Source organism: Saccostrea echinata, unplaced genomic scaffold, assembly GCF_033153115.1.
Source record: "Saccostrea echinata isolate AGI-Se365-2 ecotype Australia unplaced genomic scaffold, CSIRO_AGI_Sech_v1 ptg000042l, whole genome shotgun sequence".
NCBI lineage: Eukaryota > Metazoa > Mollusca > Bivalvia > Ostreida > Ostreidae > Saccostrea > Saccostrea echinata.
Window position 1 is genome coordinate 6,425,001 of NW_026889791.1, and position 18,794 is coordinate 6,443,794.

The window sequence follows — 18,794 nt, forward strand, 5'->3', positions numbered from 1 at the left end:
ATCTTTACAAACGTAAATTTTAACATAACTTTAATTGCTATCTATGCCAATTTCCAAAAAACAGGCAAATTGGTGTGTGTGTGCGTGGAGGGGGGGGGGGAAGGGGGGGTGACAAAATTGATTGGGTGTGGCTTTTTGAGCAGGTTTTTGCCTACCCAAATACTGAAAAACGTTTGCACGATTTGTTCAATTCTGAAAGTTGGCATCAAAAATGTTTTGCACTAAAATAATATTATTTGTTGTTGAGAAAATAAATGTAAAAAGTTCCAATTATGGGCCAAATATTTATAGACCCCCTTTTATCAAAACCTTATTATATATAATTTACATCATTAATTAAATTCTGTAATTTCAGACTGGTAATGAAATGCGTATAAGAGGCTCATGGGTCACATGGTCACCTGAGCATTTTATGCTCGATTTGACAAATACATTGTGTAAATTATAGAATTATTTTGGCTTTTTCCTTGGTTATCCCAGTATGAAGGGGTGTGCATTTAGAGGCAAACACCTTTGTGTGGGTATTACTGTCTTATGACAGCATCTAGTTTTTAATGGAAACCATTTTTGTGGGTTTTGGTAGATACTTGTACTTGGAAGCCATTTAGCATATAAACAAAAACTAGCAGCCTTACTAAAAAAAAAAAAAAAACAGATGATAAACAAGAGGCCCAAGGGCCTTGAATCGCTCTTCTGATAAACTGTACAACCTATCACTAATATTTGAAGCCTCTAAGTATCCTGTATATTTAGATAAACCCTTGAAATTCCAATGGTAGGTCATCATGACCTACATTTTAGATTAAACACTCTGAGAACCCAAGATGATTCTAAGCCAATTAGTACCTGAGAGTTGGTCTAGTGACCTACTTATCACTTGTCATTCTCTGAGGACCCAAGATGCATCTGTAACAGGCGGGGAAAAATGTTGTCCAGACTGGGACTCGAACCCGGGACCTCCAGCTAACCGTGCGGGTGCTCTAACCACTGAGCTACCGGGCCGACGTACCCAGTCCCTGTTACACTCTTCCCCCCTTTTTCTTGAGGTTTTCCATCCTGAAAACTGCACCAAGACTCTTTTAAACCACCCGTGGGTTTTATTGTTGGGCGCCAAATGTCCCAGTCTGGCCGACATTTTTCCCCGCCTGTTACACATCAACTAAGTTTGATGATTCCAAGCCAATTAATCCCTAAAATATTTTTAAAATTATAACCATAAAATTTCAAAAGTAGGTCACAGTGACCTACTTTTGAGATGACCTACTTTGAGAACCCAAGATGATCATCTGAAAAAGTTTGATGATTCTAAGCCAATAAGTACCTGATATATTTAATTAAAGCCATAAAATTTCAAAAATAGTCACAGTGACTTCCTTTTCAGCTGACTAACTCTGCAGACCCAAGATGCATCAACTGACAAAGTTTGATGATTCTTAGCCAATTAGTACCTGTAATATTTAATTATAGTCATATAAATTGAAAAGTAGGTCACGGTGACCTACTTTTCAGTTGACCTACTGCAAGGACCCAAAATATATCAACTGACAAATTTTGATGATTCTAAGCCAAATAGTACCCAAAAATATTAAATACAGCCATAAAAGAATGGGTGGACTTAAGTGTCCAGAAAAAATGTCACAAATTAAAGTCTTATAAAATGTTTATTTCTTTCTATCATATAAATACCAGACATCTTAACCGTGTATTCTTGGTACAGATATGAATTTAAAATGCTCTTTTCAAGAAAAACAAAATAAATATCGAAGGCATGGGGCCCGAAGATTTCTTGAATATCAATAGATAATCAGGGTCACTCTTTTTTCATCGTCTGAATACAAAGTCAGCGCATGTTTGTCGGCTGTTCTTAAGAAAACTGTAGTTGTATATTGAACAAAAATGTCATATTAAAAGGAGAATAGTAGACAAACGTGCGCTCATACTTAATATTATAAAAAACATGTTCAAAATGAACTTCTCGCTTCCATTCAATTGACCTGTTGAATATTACAATTCATCAGGTGATGTCCACCTGCGAGCGTACTCATGAAAACAATTACATTGTATTCTTCAACCTGACCTCAATCTATATCACATCTTGGAGCGTGTTTGGTTGCAATATTTTCAGAATTTAGCAAACTAAATGTTAATATAACTTTGCATGTCCTCACATTTTTAAAAATTTCATATTGACATTGCTGTAATATACCATACACATATTCGAATTTCTAAAGAGAGAGAGAAGGAGAGAGAGAGATGTCAACACTGATGCCGATCAATAGCCCGCCTTAATTAATATTGATTATGTGACCTAAAAACCACTCCGGGTACATGTCATATTCCGGACGGCAACACTAATGTATCATTGCTTCAATTTTGATTCATAGAAATAAAGCATTGCTTTTGTACAAATTTTCTACCTAATAAAATCATATATATGTAGATCTTTCTATTGCTTGTAAAATATTTTGGATTCACTTCATATACAGCTTGGTAGAGGAATCGCAAAATGATCCAAAACAGGGCTTTAAGTCCACTCATTCTTTCAAAAGTAGGTCAGGGTGACCTACTTTTCAGTTGTCGTACTCCAATGAATCAACTGACAAAGTTTGATGCCTTTGGCTCAGAAAAGCTAAAAAGTTTATTTTGTTTTGTTTTTTTTAAATAGGAATGCAATCACAAGGAACCCATGGAATCTATATGTGGAAGTTCAGAACTAAATAAATTACTTGTATATGTAAATATTGTAATAAAAAAAAAAGAAACAAGAGGCCCAAGGGCCTTAACCCTCATCTGAGTACAATACAACAATTTAGAGGTTCCATAAACTGCCCAAAAGCAAGAAAAATAGTATGAATAGCATCAACATAATAATTGGTCTAGCATCTATCTGTCCCCCATTTATCACTATTACCATGCAGACTATTTAACAAAATGTCTATTTTTTAACCCCATGTTATTACTTCTCATGTTGGCCTCTCTTGGCCTTTGAAGAATATTTAAAAAGATAAGTTATTTTTGTCTCATTTTTATCCATCTATTATTTCCAAGTCTACCTGATCATTAAAACTATGAAAGTACTTTTTGTATTATACAATACATATTCTTGTATAATTCTCTTATTCTATTAACCTTTCAAATACATTATTTACAGTGATTATTTATCAAAAGTGAATGGCAAAGGGGAATAACTTTGCTCAGCAGAATACAAGTTAATAGAGCCCTAGCCAGGACCAGAACACTTGACTAAATGGTCCAGGTGTTCAAAATTCTGGTAAAAATACCTTTGCATATTAAAACTTCTACTCTGTTTGCCTCGAATATGCCAAGAGGCAAAGAAGATTTTCAAGGAACTCTTGCTCATCATATCTATGTACTTAGCTTATTTAATACCCAAGAGCAGAGACGAAGATTTTCAAAGAATTAATACATTTTCACTATATAATCAATAGAGCCCCGCCTTAACACCAGAACCCTTGACCCAGGGGCCATGAAATTCACAATTTTGGAAGAAGCACTCTTGCTCATCATAACTATGTGCTTAGTTACTTTATTTAATGCCCACGAGCAGAGAAGATTTTCACAGAATTATTGCATTTTCAGTATATAATCAATAGAGCCTTGTCCTAACACCAGAACCCTTGACCCAGGGGCCATGAAATTCACAATTTTGGAAGAAGCACTCTTGCTCTTCATAACTATGTGCTTAGTTAGTTTATTTAATACCCATGAGCAGAGAAGAAGATTTTCAAAGATATAATGCACTTTCACTATATGATCTTTATAGCCCCACCCTAGCACCAGAACCCCGGACCCTGGGGCCATAAATTTCAAAACTTTGGTAGAGGGCTGAATGCTTATTACAATCATGCCAACAGTTTGACTGCTTGATGTCCAGGAGTAAAGAAGATTTTTAAAGATTGCATTAATTTTGGTGGTTTTAACCCCACCCCTCAGGCCCCAAGGGGGCAGGGACCATGAAATTCACAATTTTTTTGTTCCCCCATTACCATAGATGCTATATGCCAAATTTGGTTGAAATTGGTTAAGCCGTTTCAGAGAAAAAGCTAAAAATGTTCAAATGTTAACACACAAAGCACGACAACGGATGAAACAAGAGGCCCAGGGGCCACATCACTCACCTGAGCACTGTGGCTGTGAAAAAAAGCAAAAATCAGTTTAGTATTGCAATGCTTAAATGCATAAGTGGTCCCGATCTACCCCTAAAAGGGAGGAGGCTGGGGGGTATGATTTCAACAAAATTGAATCTACACTAACTAAGGATGCTTACACATTTTTTTGACTAACTGTGATTTTTCCCTACAAGTTTAAACTTTCATTGTGGCCCTACCTACCCCTGGGGGTCATGATTTGAACAAACTTGAATCAACACTATCTCAGGATGCTTCCATATAAATATGACCAATCAAGACTTTGCTGTTCTTGAAAAGAAGATTTTTAAAGATTTTCCCTAAATATTCCTATGTAAAACTTTGATCGTGCACTGTGGTCCCACCCTACCCCCAGGGGTCATGATTTGAACAAAATTGAATCAACACTATCTGAGGATGCTTCCATAAAAATATGACCAATATTGGCTTTGTTGTTCTTGAGAAGAAGATTTTTAAAGAATTTCTCTATGTATTCCTATGTAAAACTTTGATCGCCCTCTGTGGCCCCGCCCTACCCCCGGGAGTCATGATTTGAACAAACTTGAATCAACACTATCTGAGGATGCTTCCATATAAATATGACCAATCAAGACTTTGCTGTTCTTGAGAAGAAGATATTTAAAGATTTTCTCTATGTATTCCTATGTAAAACTTTGACCGCCACTGTGGCCCCACCCTACCCCCAGGGGTCATGATTTGAACAAAATTGAATCAACACTATCTGAGGATGCTTCCATATAAATATGACCAATCAAGACTTTGCTGTTCTTGAGAAGAAAATTTTTAAAGATTTTCCCTAAATATTCCTATGTAAAACTTTGATCGTGCACTGTGGCCCCACCCCTACCCCCAGGGGTCATGATTTGAACAAAATTGAATCAACACTACATGAGGATGCTTCCATAAAAATATGACCAATATTGGCTTTGTTGTTCTTGAGAAGAAGATTTTTAAAGATTTTCTCTATGTATTCCTATGTAAAACTTTGATCGCCCTCTGTGGCCCCGCCCTACCCCCGGGAGTCATGATTTGAACAAACTTGAATCAACACTATCTGAGGATGCTTCCATATAAATATGACCAATCAAGACTTTGCTGTTCTTGAGAAGATTTTTAAAGATTTTCTCTATGTATTCCTATGTAAAACTTTGATCGCCCACTGTGGCCCCACCCTACCCCCAGGGGTCATGATTTGAACAAAATTGAATCAACACTACCTGAGGATGCTTCCATATAAATATGACCAATCTTGGCTTAGTTGTTCTTGAAAAGAAGGTTTTTAAATATTTTCCCATGTATTCCTATGTAAAACTTTGATCGCCCAATGTGGCCCCACCCTACCCCCAGGGGTCATGATTTGAACAAACTTGAATCAACACTATCTGAGGATGCTTCCATATAAATATGACCAATCAAGACTTTGTTGTTCTAATCAGAAGATGATTTTTAAACATTTTCTCTATGTATTCCTATGTAAAACTTTGATCGCCCAATGTGGCCCAACCCTACCCCCGGGGGTCATGATTTGAACAAAATTGAATCAACACTATCTGAGGATGCTTCCATATAAATATGACCAATCAAGACTTTGCTGTTCTTGAGAAGAAGATATTTAAAGATTTTCTCTATGTATTCCTATGTAAAACTTTGATCGCCCTCTGTGGCCCCGCCCTACCCCCGGGAGTCATGATTTGAACAAACTTGAATCAACACTATCTGAGGATGCTTCCATATATAAATATGACCAATCAAGACTTTGCTGTTCTTGAGAAGAAGATATTTAAAGATTTTCTCTATGTATTCCTATGTAAAACTTTGACCGCCACTGTGGCCCCACCCTACCCCCAGGGGTCATGATTTGAACAAACTTGAATCAACACTATCTGAGGATGCTTCCATATAAATATGACCAATCAAGACTTTGCTGTTCTTGAGAAGAAGATATTTAAAGATTTTCTCTATGTATTCCTATGTAAAACTTTGATCGCCGAATGTGGCCTCACCCTACCCCCGGGGGTTATGATTTGAACAAACTTGAGTCAACACTATCTGAGGATGCTTCTGTATAAATATGACCAATCAAGACTTTGCTGTTCTTGAAAAGAAGATATTTAAAGATTTTTTCTATGTATTCCTATGTAAAACTTTGATCGCCCAATGTGGCCCCACCCTACCCCCGGGGGTCATGATTTGAACAAAATTGAATCTACACTACCTGAGGATGCTTCCACATAAGTTTCAAACTTTCTAACACAGTGGTTCTTGAGAAGAAGATTTTTGAAAGATGCCATAAATTTTTCATGAATTCACAATTATCTCCCCTTGGAAGAAGGCATGGACCTTCATTTGAACAAACTTGAATCCCCTTCATCCAAGGATACTCTGTGCAAAGTTTGGTTGAAATTAGCCCAGTGGTTCTGGAGAAGAAGATGAAATTGTGAAAAGTTTACGACAACGACGACAACGCCAACGACAACGGACAAATTTTGATCAGAAAAGCTCACTTGAGCCTTTGGCTCAGGTGAGCTAAAAAGAAAGCAATAGGTCACCTGAGTGACTCAGGTGACCTTACAAGATGTGTCAATCTGACATGAATATCCTCCTTGAGGTACAAGTTTAAAAGATATGAGTGAAAATAATAGTGGATTGAAATGAAGTAAAAGATGGAATATTGCTTGAACCAGTTGTCAATACCATACCTTAGTTGCTTGAAAATGGTGGTCACTTTTAAGTGTAGTAGGGGTAGTTTTATGCCAATTTTATAATGACATTCATATGTATTATTTATCAATAATTTTTACGAATACGAAACAACTGATTCTAAACTCAAATACATGTATAATTCATGTGTAAATCAATACTGACCAATACTTACTATAATGGTACAGAAAGATTTTAAACTGCCAATAAAATTTGGATCAGTTTATTGTCTACTTGCTTCCAAATCTTAAAAAAGAAGCCCAAGGGCCTTAACGGTCACCTGAGTATAATACAACAATTCAAAGGATGCATAGAGTATGAAATGAACTGAAAGGTGAAGCTTTGTTGCCCAAAAGCAAAAAAAAAAAAAAAAAAATAGGGTGATCAGGATCAACAAAATAATTAGTCTTAGTATTCATTAACAGTTCATAAATTAGGTTCTAATCTGTTTCCCACTTATCACTATCACCATACAGTATATTAACAAATTATCAATGCTTCTGTACTATTTTAATCCCTTGTTGAAATCTCTTACATTGACCTCTCTTGGTCTTTGTTTAACATTTAGTAAGACAAGTTATTTTTGTCTCGTTTTTATTTATCCACTACTTACAAGTCTACATGATCATTAAAACTATGAAAGTACTTTTTGTATTAAACAATAAAAATTCTTGCATAATTCTCTTATTCTAATTACCTTTCAAGTACATTATTTACAGTGATTAATTATCAAAAGTAAATGGCAAAGGGGGAATAACTCCTCTCAGTAGAATACAAATTAATAGAGCCCTGCCCAGGACCAGAACACTTGACCAAATGGTCAAGATGTTAAAAAATCTAGTAAAAAAAACTCTTCCTTATTAAAACTTTTACTCTGTTTTCCTCAGATTGCCCAGGTGCAGAGAAGATTTTTAAAGAAATAATGCATTTTTACTACAGATTCACATTATCAATAGAGCCCCCCCCCCCCCCCCCCCCCAACCGAGAAACACTAGAGCTTCTGACCCTGGCACCATAAGTTTGCTCATCATAACTAATCACTTTGTTTATCTGCTTAACACTAAGGAGCAGACAGGATTATTTAATAAAATTAATGAATTTTCACTATATTATCAAGAGCCCCACCTTTGCACCAGCAAATCTGACCCAGGGGTCATGAAATTCACTACTCTGGAAGAAGCACTCTTGCTCATCATAACTATACACTTAGCTTCTTTGCTTTTTTAACCAGAAGCAGAAAAGAATATTTTCAAAGACATTTTGCTTTTTCACTCTATAATCAATGGAAACCCCCCACCCCCTTCACCAGAACCCTTGAACCTGGGGTCATGAAATTCACAATTTTGTTAGAGTCACCCTTGCTTATCATAACTACAGTACAGGCAACGCGGATCATGTATTTTCTGCGCCCCGTCGCGGTATATACACAACGCGGGATTTGGCCAGGTGAGATATGTAAACCGCGTTCCCTCCGCGGTAAACTAATCACCTACCTGGGCCGCCGCGGTTCAATCATCGATCAAAAAGTATCATAAACAAACAGGAGTTATCTCCCCGAACAGAAATTAGCGAAATTAATTTATGTCAACTTCTCTGCATAACTAACGAATCTTATTAATTAATTTTTACTTATCTAAATATGAAAGAAAAAATGAAAAAAGTAATTTGAAAATGATAATAAAGCAGAAATATTAAAAGCTGTCTTAATAATTTTATAATATATATAAAATGAGGATTTCAGTGAAGATCGATAGTATATAATTCAAAAATGTGCTTTTATTATCTTCGTCATTTAAACTAGGCAACAAAAACGAAATGGGAGCTTATAATTTTACTGTTTAAAATATGCGAACTACAATTAACTAAATTTATAAAATGCACATGCTAAAAGTCAGTGCGAGTTCGGTCAGCTTTTAGAAATCCACAAGAAAAAAAAACGAGGTAAATTTGGCTTTAGTTAATAAACGAAAGCATATGTATATATTCTGCTTTCTGTGCATTCGGTTTCAGTTGCGATCATTTCCAGCGTATATGGATTAACAGACCAAGAGCAGAGAAAACCATGCCCATGGAGATTTACACCTGTTCTACTTGATCTTATTGCGAGCTTGCTAAACTCACTGAAATACCACACATCAGCTGCTTTCCTCTTTCTTTTTTTTCTTAATTTCAAATGAAAATCTACAGAGGTAAATTTGTGTAGATTATTTCCTTCTATATAAATTTATCGTTCCCAATCAATAATACAATTTGAATAGAAGTATTTAAAAAGTTTTCAATAAAATGTTTCAACAAACGGAGAAATAAATAAATAAAAAAATAATGATAGTGGATATTTTTTTCTTATCTGGAAACACCGACTGGCTTATTATCTATTATAATAAAATAAACACAGGTTACTTTAACGTCACACATAATTATTTTAATTGCTTTCCCTTAATTGATCTATCAAGCCCCTTAGCCGATTGATCATACAACATAACAAAAGCGATGTACTCTTAATTATAACTTCAAGGAAATCCCTAGAACTATCGTGGTGCTTGTGGGCCATTTTTTATTCAGTTTCATAAAAGTCGTTGCAGTGAAAGGATATATCATTCTGCGATTTCACTAGTATTATGGCGAGGAGATCCGGTGTGTGTGAAGACAAACATTTTCTAGTCAAATATCTGTGTGATGACAATTTCCAAGTGAGGAGCCGTGCGTACTTCATATGTGATAGTGACATTGTGATTTCTGTTGGTGAAGAGTATGACGTCCAGTGGGGTCTCCCTAAGGAAGTGGATCGAGCCATAGTTCTTGGTACCAGGTCTGAACAGGAGCTTCGAGTGAAGATGAGAGAGATGGAAAGTTTGACAGAGCCATCATCTCCGAGCCCTCCCCCAAGCCCGCTATCGCCTTCTCCACCAGCATCTCCAGCACCAAAACAAAGGAAAATTCCAAAGACCCTTGTAAGTAAACCTTTGTTCTTTTTTAGTAGGAGAAGATAAGTTCAAACGTTAGATATGCGCGGTTCCGTGAATTCTTCGGGAAGGGGGGGGGGGCCACATATCCACGCATGACAGAAAATTACAGTAGTTCTCGAGTTTATTTGTATAGATGTGTGTGTCAAATGATGTGTATATAATTATGACCATGTTTCTTTGGGCTACATACATGTATACATGTACATATTAATTTGTTCAAATGGTCAATTACACAGGATTTTACATATTGGTTCTATTATAGCCACAGGAACCGGAGACACGAGAGGGGGGCATAAATCGAATACTATTATAATAGAAAAACAAAGCTTCTGTATGTTAGTGCCTCCTCAGTAATACCATCTGATAACCTTTTTTTGTCAAAGAATTTTTGGTAGTTTTGATTGTTCATATGGACCTGTTGATAGAAATGGAATCAACCTGATCTCCTTCTGTACTTTCAATATTTTCATTATGATTGAATGATCTACATTTCTGAAAAAAATTATACTTCTAAAAGACTTATGTTTATTAATTACCACTTGATCATCAATTCATGTATTGAATGTTAAGTACCGAAAACACGGTAATACAATGTGCCCAAGCCGTGTGCAGTGAACCCTGACTATTATCTTTGTTCGTTTATCAAGAGATTTCAATAACAAATGCACAATCATTTGAACCACGAAATAGGTATAAAACAAATGCACACGTATTATTTGTAATGTTCTCTGATCATATTTTTTGTTGTAATTTTTTTTATTTCATACCCTTAAATCCAAGAAGTTACAACTTTTTAATACAAAGATTAGAATGTTTTATTAAGATAAATTGTCAAAATATAATATCATATATCATGTCAATAGTTAAAAATACATCAAAGCTAGTTGTAAAATGCACAAAGTCTGAGGAATGTCTAGATAATAAAGTTCACAGTTCACATATTGCACTACACACAACTTAACATAATTTACTCCTGAAGTAGACTGCGATACTCTTCCCCCGCGATCTCTCGTTGAACAGTTTTTTAGGCATATCACCAGTTGCAGTTCCTTTCATCAGTACGCACATCGGAACAACTTTGTAGACATGGTCAATGTAGGTAGAACACTTTTCTGGGGTCATTTCCGTCCTCCAGAATCGCACAACACACTCCTGCAAATCATGTTTTGTCCTTGGGGCTTCCCTAGCAACACATCTCTTTAACTCGTTCCATACCATTTTAATGGGGTTGAGGTCAGGGCTCTCTGCAATAAAAAAATTATTATCAGTAAAAAGATAAATTGTAATATTGATGAAAATGACAAAGTGAATCATAGATAAATAAGACAATTCAGTTATCATTTAATTTATCATTTAACTTATTGAATACTGAAACATTGCTGAACATTGCTGAAAGAAAATTTTAATAATGACGTCTTTAAGATTAAATTACAAAAATTAGATAAATACCTGCTGGCCATTCATCCCACCAATTGATCTGGTTATCATTCATAAACTTCCTGGAGATCTTGGATGTATGTTTGGGATCGTTGTCTTGCTGAAATCTGTGAGGTTCAGTACCAAAGTTCGACTGAATAAATGGCAAGAGAGTGTCCCGCAATATGTTCTCGATGTAAAATGTCGAATCCATTATGCCCTCAAAAAGTCTAATTTTAGAGGCCCCACATTTACTTATCACCGCCCAGATGTGGATCTTGAGTGGGTGTTTCGGCTTTGGTAGAACCGTAGCACAGGAATCTTTGAGTCGATAACTAGAGAGTTTGTTTTGGTGTAGCTGAATTGAACACTCATCTGAAAATATAACGTTGTCAAACTTGTCGTTCTCGGCAATCAAATGTTCACAGAATGCAACTCGTTTAACTTTGTTAGCGTCACGAACCATTTGTCCATATCTTGGTTTAGAATGAGTAAAACCACTTGCTGTTATGGCCCACTTTGTTGTACTCAGTCCAAAGCTTGCACCGTCTTCCTTCATCATCCAATGGATTTCCGTGCTTGATACAGTACTGTCTTTCGATATGTATTCTTTTATCAGTTCAGTGTCCCTAAGACTAATGCTCGTTGATACCACTGGGGTGTCTGGTTCATGAATATCGCCAAATAATCCAATCTGATACTTGTGTATCCAATAAGATACAGTGTCTTTGCTAACCGTGTGTCCCAAAGAACGCAGCTCTCTGTGTATTGTGGCAGTTGAGGAACCATTTCTGTGCATTTGGATAATGCGTAGTTTTACTACGTGACGAATCCGCCCCATTTTCTTCTTCGTATACTGTAAGAATGGTGTAGTTGGGGTGTTGGTATGCTGACAATCTTGAGCAAGTTACGCAATGTTACATGGGACGTACATCTGCCCCTGGTGTTACGCAATTTAGTTTTGGTTTATAGAGTTTTTTATTTGTTATCTTGACATCTTCCTAAAATAATTTCCCCCTTTTAATATAGTTTTTTTTTTTTTAAAATAGCTATTTTAAGTTTCCTGAATTCTAATTTTATTGAGAAAAAAAAATTGTTTAGGTGTAGTGATTCCATGTACCATGTGTACTGACTTTTAACCATCGCTGTCAAGTTATCAGGTAAGCCGTTTCACTTGACCAAACACGAGGGGATACGGTAGAAAAGATCGCTTGGTATCATTGATATACACAAAAGCGAGGAAATTAACTAACATTGTGTAATAGGTACAGTGGTAAATCCAATCTTAAATTTACCTTCCAACTTTTTGACAACCAATTCACTCGTAACAGATTTATCATAATGATTAAACACAACGTATAGGAAGAAGTCATTCTATTTAATCATAAGTGTTACTTGTATTTCATATTACTTCAATGTGTACATTCGCACACGTGAAAATATAAAAAAAAAATCCCGTCCCATTCGTGTATTCTCCCCTTTTTAGGTCACCTGAGTCACTCAGGTGACCTATTGCTATCCGTTTTCGTCCGTCGGCGTGCGTCGTGCGTTAACATTTGAACATTTTCAGCTTCTTCTCTGAAACCGCTCAACCAATTTCAACCAAATTTGGCATATAACATCTATGGGTGAAGGGGGACAAAATTTGTGAATTTCATGGTCCCTGCCCCCCTGGGGCCTGAGGGGTGGGGCAAAAACCACTAAAATTAATGCAATCTTTAAAAATCTTCTTCTTTACTCCTGGACATCAAGCAGTCAAACTGTTAGCATGATTGTAATAAGCATTGAGCCCTCTACCAAAATTGTGAAATTCATGGCCCCAGGGTAAGGGGTTCTGGGGATAGGGTGGGGCTATATAGATCATATAGTAAAAGTGCATTATTTCTTCAAAAATCTTCTTCTCTGCTCCTGGGTATAAAATAAACTAACTAAGTACACAGTTATGATAAGCAAGAATGCCCCTTCTAAAATTGTGAATTTCATGGCCCCTGGGTCAGGGGTTCTGGTGAAAGGGGGGGGGGGGCTCTATTGATTATATAGTGAAAATGCATTATTTCTTTGAAAATCTTCTTCTCTGCTTATGGGTATGAAATAAACTAACTAAGTACATAGTTATGATGAGCAAGAGTGCCTCTTCAGAAATTTTGAATTTCATTGCCCCTGGGTCAGGGGTTTTGGTGAAGGGGGGGGGGTTATTGATTATATAGTGAAAATGCATTATTTCTTTGAATATCTTCTTCTCTGCTTATGGGTATTAAAGAAATTAACTAAAAACATAGTTATGATGAGCAAGAGTGCCTCTTCAGAAATTGTGAATTTCATGGCCCCTGAATCAGGGGTTCTGCTGTTAGGGTGGGGCTCTATTGATTATATAGTGAAAATGCATTAATTCATTGAAAATCTTCTTCTCTGCTCCTGGATATTAAATAAACTAACTAAGTACATAGTTAGGATGAGCAAGAGTGCCTCTTCCAAAATTGTGAATTTCATGGCCCCTGGGTCAGGGGTTCTGGTGTTAGGGCGGGACTCTATTGATTATATAGTGAAAATGCATTAATCCTTTGAAAATCTTCTTCTCTGCTCCTGGGTATTAAGTTCAGTAACTAAGTACATAGTTATGATGAGCAAGAGTGCCTCTTTCAAAATTGTGAATTTCATGGCCCCTGGGTCAGGGGTTCTGGTGTTAGGGTGGGGCTCTATTGATTATATAGTGAAAATGCATTAATTCTTTGAAAATCTTCTTCTGTACTCCTGGGTATTATTGAAACACATTAAATACATAGTTATGATAATCAAGGATGCCTCTTTCAAAATTGTGAAATTCGTGGCCCCTGGATCAGGGGTTCTGGTGTTAGGGCGGGGCTCTATTGATTATGAAGTGAAAATGTTTTAATTCTTTAAAAATCTTTTTCTCAGCACCTGGGTATTATTTAAACAAACTAAGTACATTGTTATGATAAGCAAGGATGCCTCTTCCAAAATTGTGAAATTCATGGCCCCGGGGACAGGAGTTTTGGTGCTAGGGCGGGGCTATATAGATCCTATAGTGAAGGTGAATTATTTCTTTGAAAATCTTCTTCTCTGCCCCTGGGTATTACTTAAACAGACTAAAGTACATTGTTATGATACACAAGGATGCCTCTTCCAAAATTGTGAATTTTATGACCCCGGGTTTAAGGGTTCTGGTGAGGGGGAAGGGGGGGGGGGGCTTCTATTGATTATAAAGTGAAAAAGCAAAATTTCTTTGAAAATATTCTTTTCTTCTTCTGGTTAAAAAAGCAAAGAAGCTAAGTGTATAGTTATGATGAGCAAGTGTGCTTCTTCCAGAGTAGTAAATTTCATGACCCCTGGGTCAGATGTGCTGGTGTGAGGGTGGGGCTCTTGATAATTTAGTGAAAATGCATTAATTCTATTAAATAATCCTGTTTGCTCCTTAGTGTTAAGCAGATAAACAAAGTGATGATGAGCAAACATATGGTCCCAGGGTCAGAAGCTCTGGTGTTTTGGGGGTGGGGGGTTGGGGGTTGGGGCTCTATTGATAATATAGTGAATCTGTAGTAAAAATGCATTATTTATTTAAAAATCTTCTCCGCACCTGGGCATATCTGAGGCAAACAGAGTAAAAGTTCTTATAAGGAAGGGAATTTTTACCAGATTTTTGAACATCTGGACCATTTGGTCAAGTGTTCTGGTCCTGGCCAGGGCTCTATTAGTTTGTATTCTACTGAGAGGAGTTATTCCCCTTTGCCATTTACTTTTGATAATTAATCACTGTAAATAATGTACTTGAAAGGTAAATAGAACAAGAGAATTATGCAAAAACTTTTATTGTATAATACAAAAAGTACTTTCATAGTTTTAATGATCAGATAGACTTGTAAGTAGTAGATAAATAAAAATGAGACAAAAATTACTTGTCTTATTAAATATTCATCAAAGACCAAGAGATGCCAATGTAAGAGATTTCAACAAAGGATTAAAATAGTACAGAAGCATTGATAATTTGTTAATATACTGTATAGTGATAGTGATAAAATGGGGAACAGATTAGAACCTAATTTATGAACTGTTAATGAATATTAAGACCAATTATTTTGTTGATCATGATCACCCTATTTTTCTTGCTTTTGGGCAACAAAGCTTCACCTTTCAGTTCATTTAATACTCTATGCATCCTTGAAATTGTTGTATCATACTCAGGTGACCGTTAAGGCCCTTGGGCCTCTTGTTTAATACAGGAGTTTAATTAGGAAGATTTTTACGATTATAAACATAATGTTTACTATATTTCAAATAAACTTCATTTTACACATATACAAAATTAATTCACAAATAGTTCTTACATGTATCTAATTAATTTCAGCAATATAAAATCCTGGGAAATCCAACCCCCTTCACTTGAACAGACTAAAGTCCAGACATAAAAATAAATAAATAAATAAAATAAATTACACATAAATTCGAGTTTGGTGTAATACGTTGTATAATTTATCATGATTATCGATATTGTAAGATATTGTAAAGAATATTTTTAACAACTGTTAACAACACATATTGCAAGCTATTCGTAGGAAATGTGAGAAACTTATGATTTAAAGTATGAATAGTAATAATTGTTTTTAATAAAAATATTGTAGACTAAATTTTTATTCCATTTCAGGAGAAATCTGGAAAGCCTATAGCAACCATCATTGCTGATGGATCCCCACCTGATGTTTCCGTCACGGCGCAACCGACAGTTAGCAGCCACAATGCGCTTGTGACTCAGACAGAGCCAAAAGAAACTCCGACCACATCGACGGGCACGCCATCCAACTCCTGTGCGATTCCGAGCCTACAGGGAATCTACAGGGGAAGAGAGCATGCACTCGGCCCTAATGTGCATGATGAAGAAGATGAATGATATGCAACAGATAATAGACATTTCAAATAAAAAGGTTGATGCTTCCAATCGTCGAAGTGCGGCTTATGAGGCCCCTCTGAAGACTCTCCTAGGGAACACTAACATTCTGATTGACATTGGCAGAAACTCCGAGCGTGAAAGACCACAGGAAACACCGACTGTGACAAGTGAACCAACCAGTGATGATAATCTACATGTCAGTGATATTCCAGAGGAATACAAATTAGAAGACAGCGAACTCCGACAGATCGTGAGAGATTCCAGAAACGCTGGGAACTTTGCTGTCATCCTATCCAGGAGATTGTGGCCAGAGCTCTTTGGAGAAGGGAATCTGTGTTTCCAGTATAACTGGTATGGCGGTGGAAAACACAACAAAAGGGAATTGGACCCCGTGAGGAAGACAGTTGTTCGAAAATATGTGTGTTTCTTTTATCCTGAGGTTGCCAGTGATGATGCGTGGAAAGAGCATATTGTTTCTAGAGTTAACGAGTCACTTCGAAGGAACGACAAAAGATGCAAGAAGGTCAATGCTTTAAGTGACATTTCCGTCTGTGACATTTTCATCCCTCCCCTGGAGCCCACGTGTGAGGATGATGTATTTACTTTCACGGAATAGACTTTGTGCTTACCTTGGGATGAATTACTGACATTATATGAAACTTGTGTGATTTGGCATTGTTTCTTATGCTAGTTGTGTTTACAGTGGTCAACTTTTAAATTGACGAGACTGTTATAATCTTTTGAATATAATGTTAAATATCTGCATGTTCAATTGTATGAGTTGTTCTGTAATTCATAAGAAGATAAACTGTATGTTTCTATTGCTTGTCTTCTTAGAAAATAAAAAAAAGAACAAAAAATTTGTTTTATAACTTATTGAAAAAGGACAAGTAAGAGATATATGAAGTGATTTTTAAGGTCAGAGGTTTTGAAGTAAATACTGATTGTCTGTGTATATTAGAACAGGAAGTATTACATAACGCTCCAGGGTCTGCTAAAGGACAAGATAGGCTAAGACCCCATTTGGCCCCTGGTTTGGGGTGTCTTTTGGAACGATGCAACAGTTAATCAATAGAAACCTGTTGCTACCCCTGCCACAAAATGAGTATTGGTTCTAAGTTATGGGTTACACAGAGGTCGCAGGAAGGTCAGAAAATATGTCAATTTCCGAATTTTCTCATTTTTATGCAAATTTTCATCGATTTTACAGCACATTTTGTTTCAGAAAACATAGAGCACAAGCTTGCCTATCTACCAAATTTATATATTTCATACACTAGTATTAGATGCATCTTATGTATAAAAATCTCAGATAGGCAAGCTTGTGCTCCATGTTTCTCGAAGTGAAAAGTATCTCAAATTTGACGAAATTTCACCAGAATTGAGGAAATTCAGGAAAATGTCCTACTTCTGCAACCTCTTGTGGCCTCCGTGTAAGCTTTGAATCAAAATTAGTGCTGGTTTTAAAACAAGCATCATTTTAAGTTTTTATCTACAAACTATCACAATTTTAACTGTGTTCTGATTTTTACATCATATAAGGGGCTAGATTCGGCCTTTACCATACCTTGTCCTTTGCGCCTGAGTACCTGAGTAACGGTACCTGGTCAGTTGTGTGCGATCGACCGAGAAGTATACTCCATACTTTCAATTAACAAAGAGTTACTCTACAATTACTGGATAAAGAAAGGGGCACCTGAGAGAACTGTACATTTGAATTTTATGTGATTAATTTGAAAAACAAAATGGCAACATCTTCAATATTTTTTTGAAAAAAAACACACGTCATTTTGCTATATGACTAAAGACATTTCTGAATTGAGATGCACGAATTCTAGTACAACATTTTGTTCACCTAACATGATCTTTAATACTGATATTTAAGCAGAGGAAAAATAGTCTAGAAAATGGACCGCACAAGCTGATCGAGGAAACTGCATTTTGATGCAATTTCAATTTTGAAACGATGAAAAATATCTAAGATTGAAATGAATTAGTTAAGAATTACAAGATTGATTTTTTTTTAAATATAAAAACAGATGGATTAAAACTCTAAATGAGCTGACATATTTAATCCAAATTTCAGAGCAGATCGACAAACAATATTTAGCTATTACATGATGCATACTTCTAGATAAACGTGTCATTACTTTAGGGAATTACAAATGTTATAGTTCGAATATCGGTAAATAATATTGGGGAAAAATTAGTGACATTATATTTGAAATCAAAGAAAAAAATATAACGACATACATATATGTAACTTAATAGTAGTACAACATTTATACATGTACACAATATTATGCATATATTTGAAAATAATTCCAACCGTAAACTTACTTATTTTTTATAACCATTCACTCAACGTGATTATCGACAACCGTTTACAGGTAACAACACTCAAACTGCAGAATAACGGTAGCTGACCCCGCCGCGGTGTTAACACGGTCGCAGGTAGTACCACATTCAAAACCCGTGACGGTGTAACGCAGAAAGGATTAACACACCGCCGAGGGGACGCAGTCTAATACGGGATCTGCGTTGCCTGTACTGTATGTATTTAATTTGTTTCAATAATACCCAGGAGTAGAGAAGATTTTCAAATAAATAATGCAAATTTACTATAAGATCTATAAAAAG

General features: G+C 36.1%; 2 protein-coding genes across 2 annotated transcripts in view; one reads left to right on the plus strand and one right to left on the minus strand.

The window, feature by feature from the left end:
- The window catches only part of LOC133200992 (uncharacterized), a 233,657-nt gene that overhangs the window by 48,031 nt on the left and 166,832 nt on the right, over nucleotides 1–18,794 (minus strand). The gene's annotated exons all lie outside the window — the stretch shown is intronic.
- LOC133200997 (uncharacterized) lies at nucleotides 9,488–16,856 on the plus strand. Its single transcript, XM_061336802.1, has 3 exons — nucleotides 9,488–9,820; nucleotides 15,912–15,989; nucleotides 16,024–16,856. Exons 1-3 carry the CDS (start codon nucleotides 9,488–9,490, stop codon nucleotides 16,768–16,770), a joined length of 1,158 nt encoding a protein of 385 aa, XP_061192786.1. The 3' UTR covers nucleotides 16,771–16,856.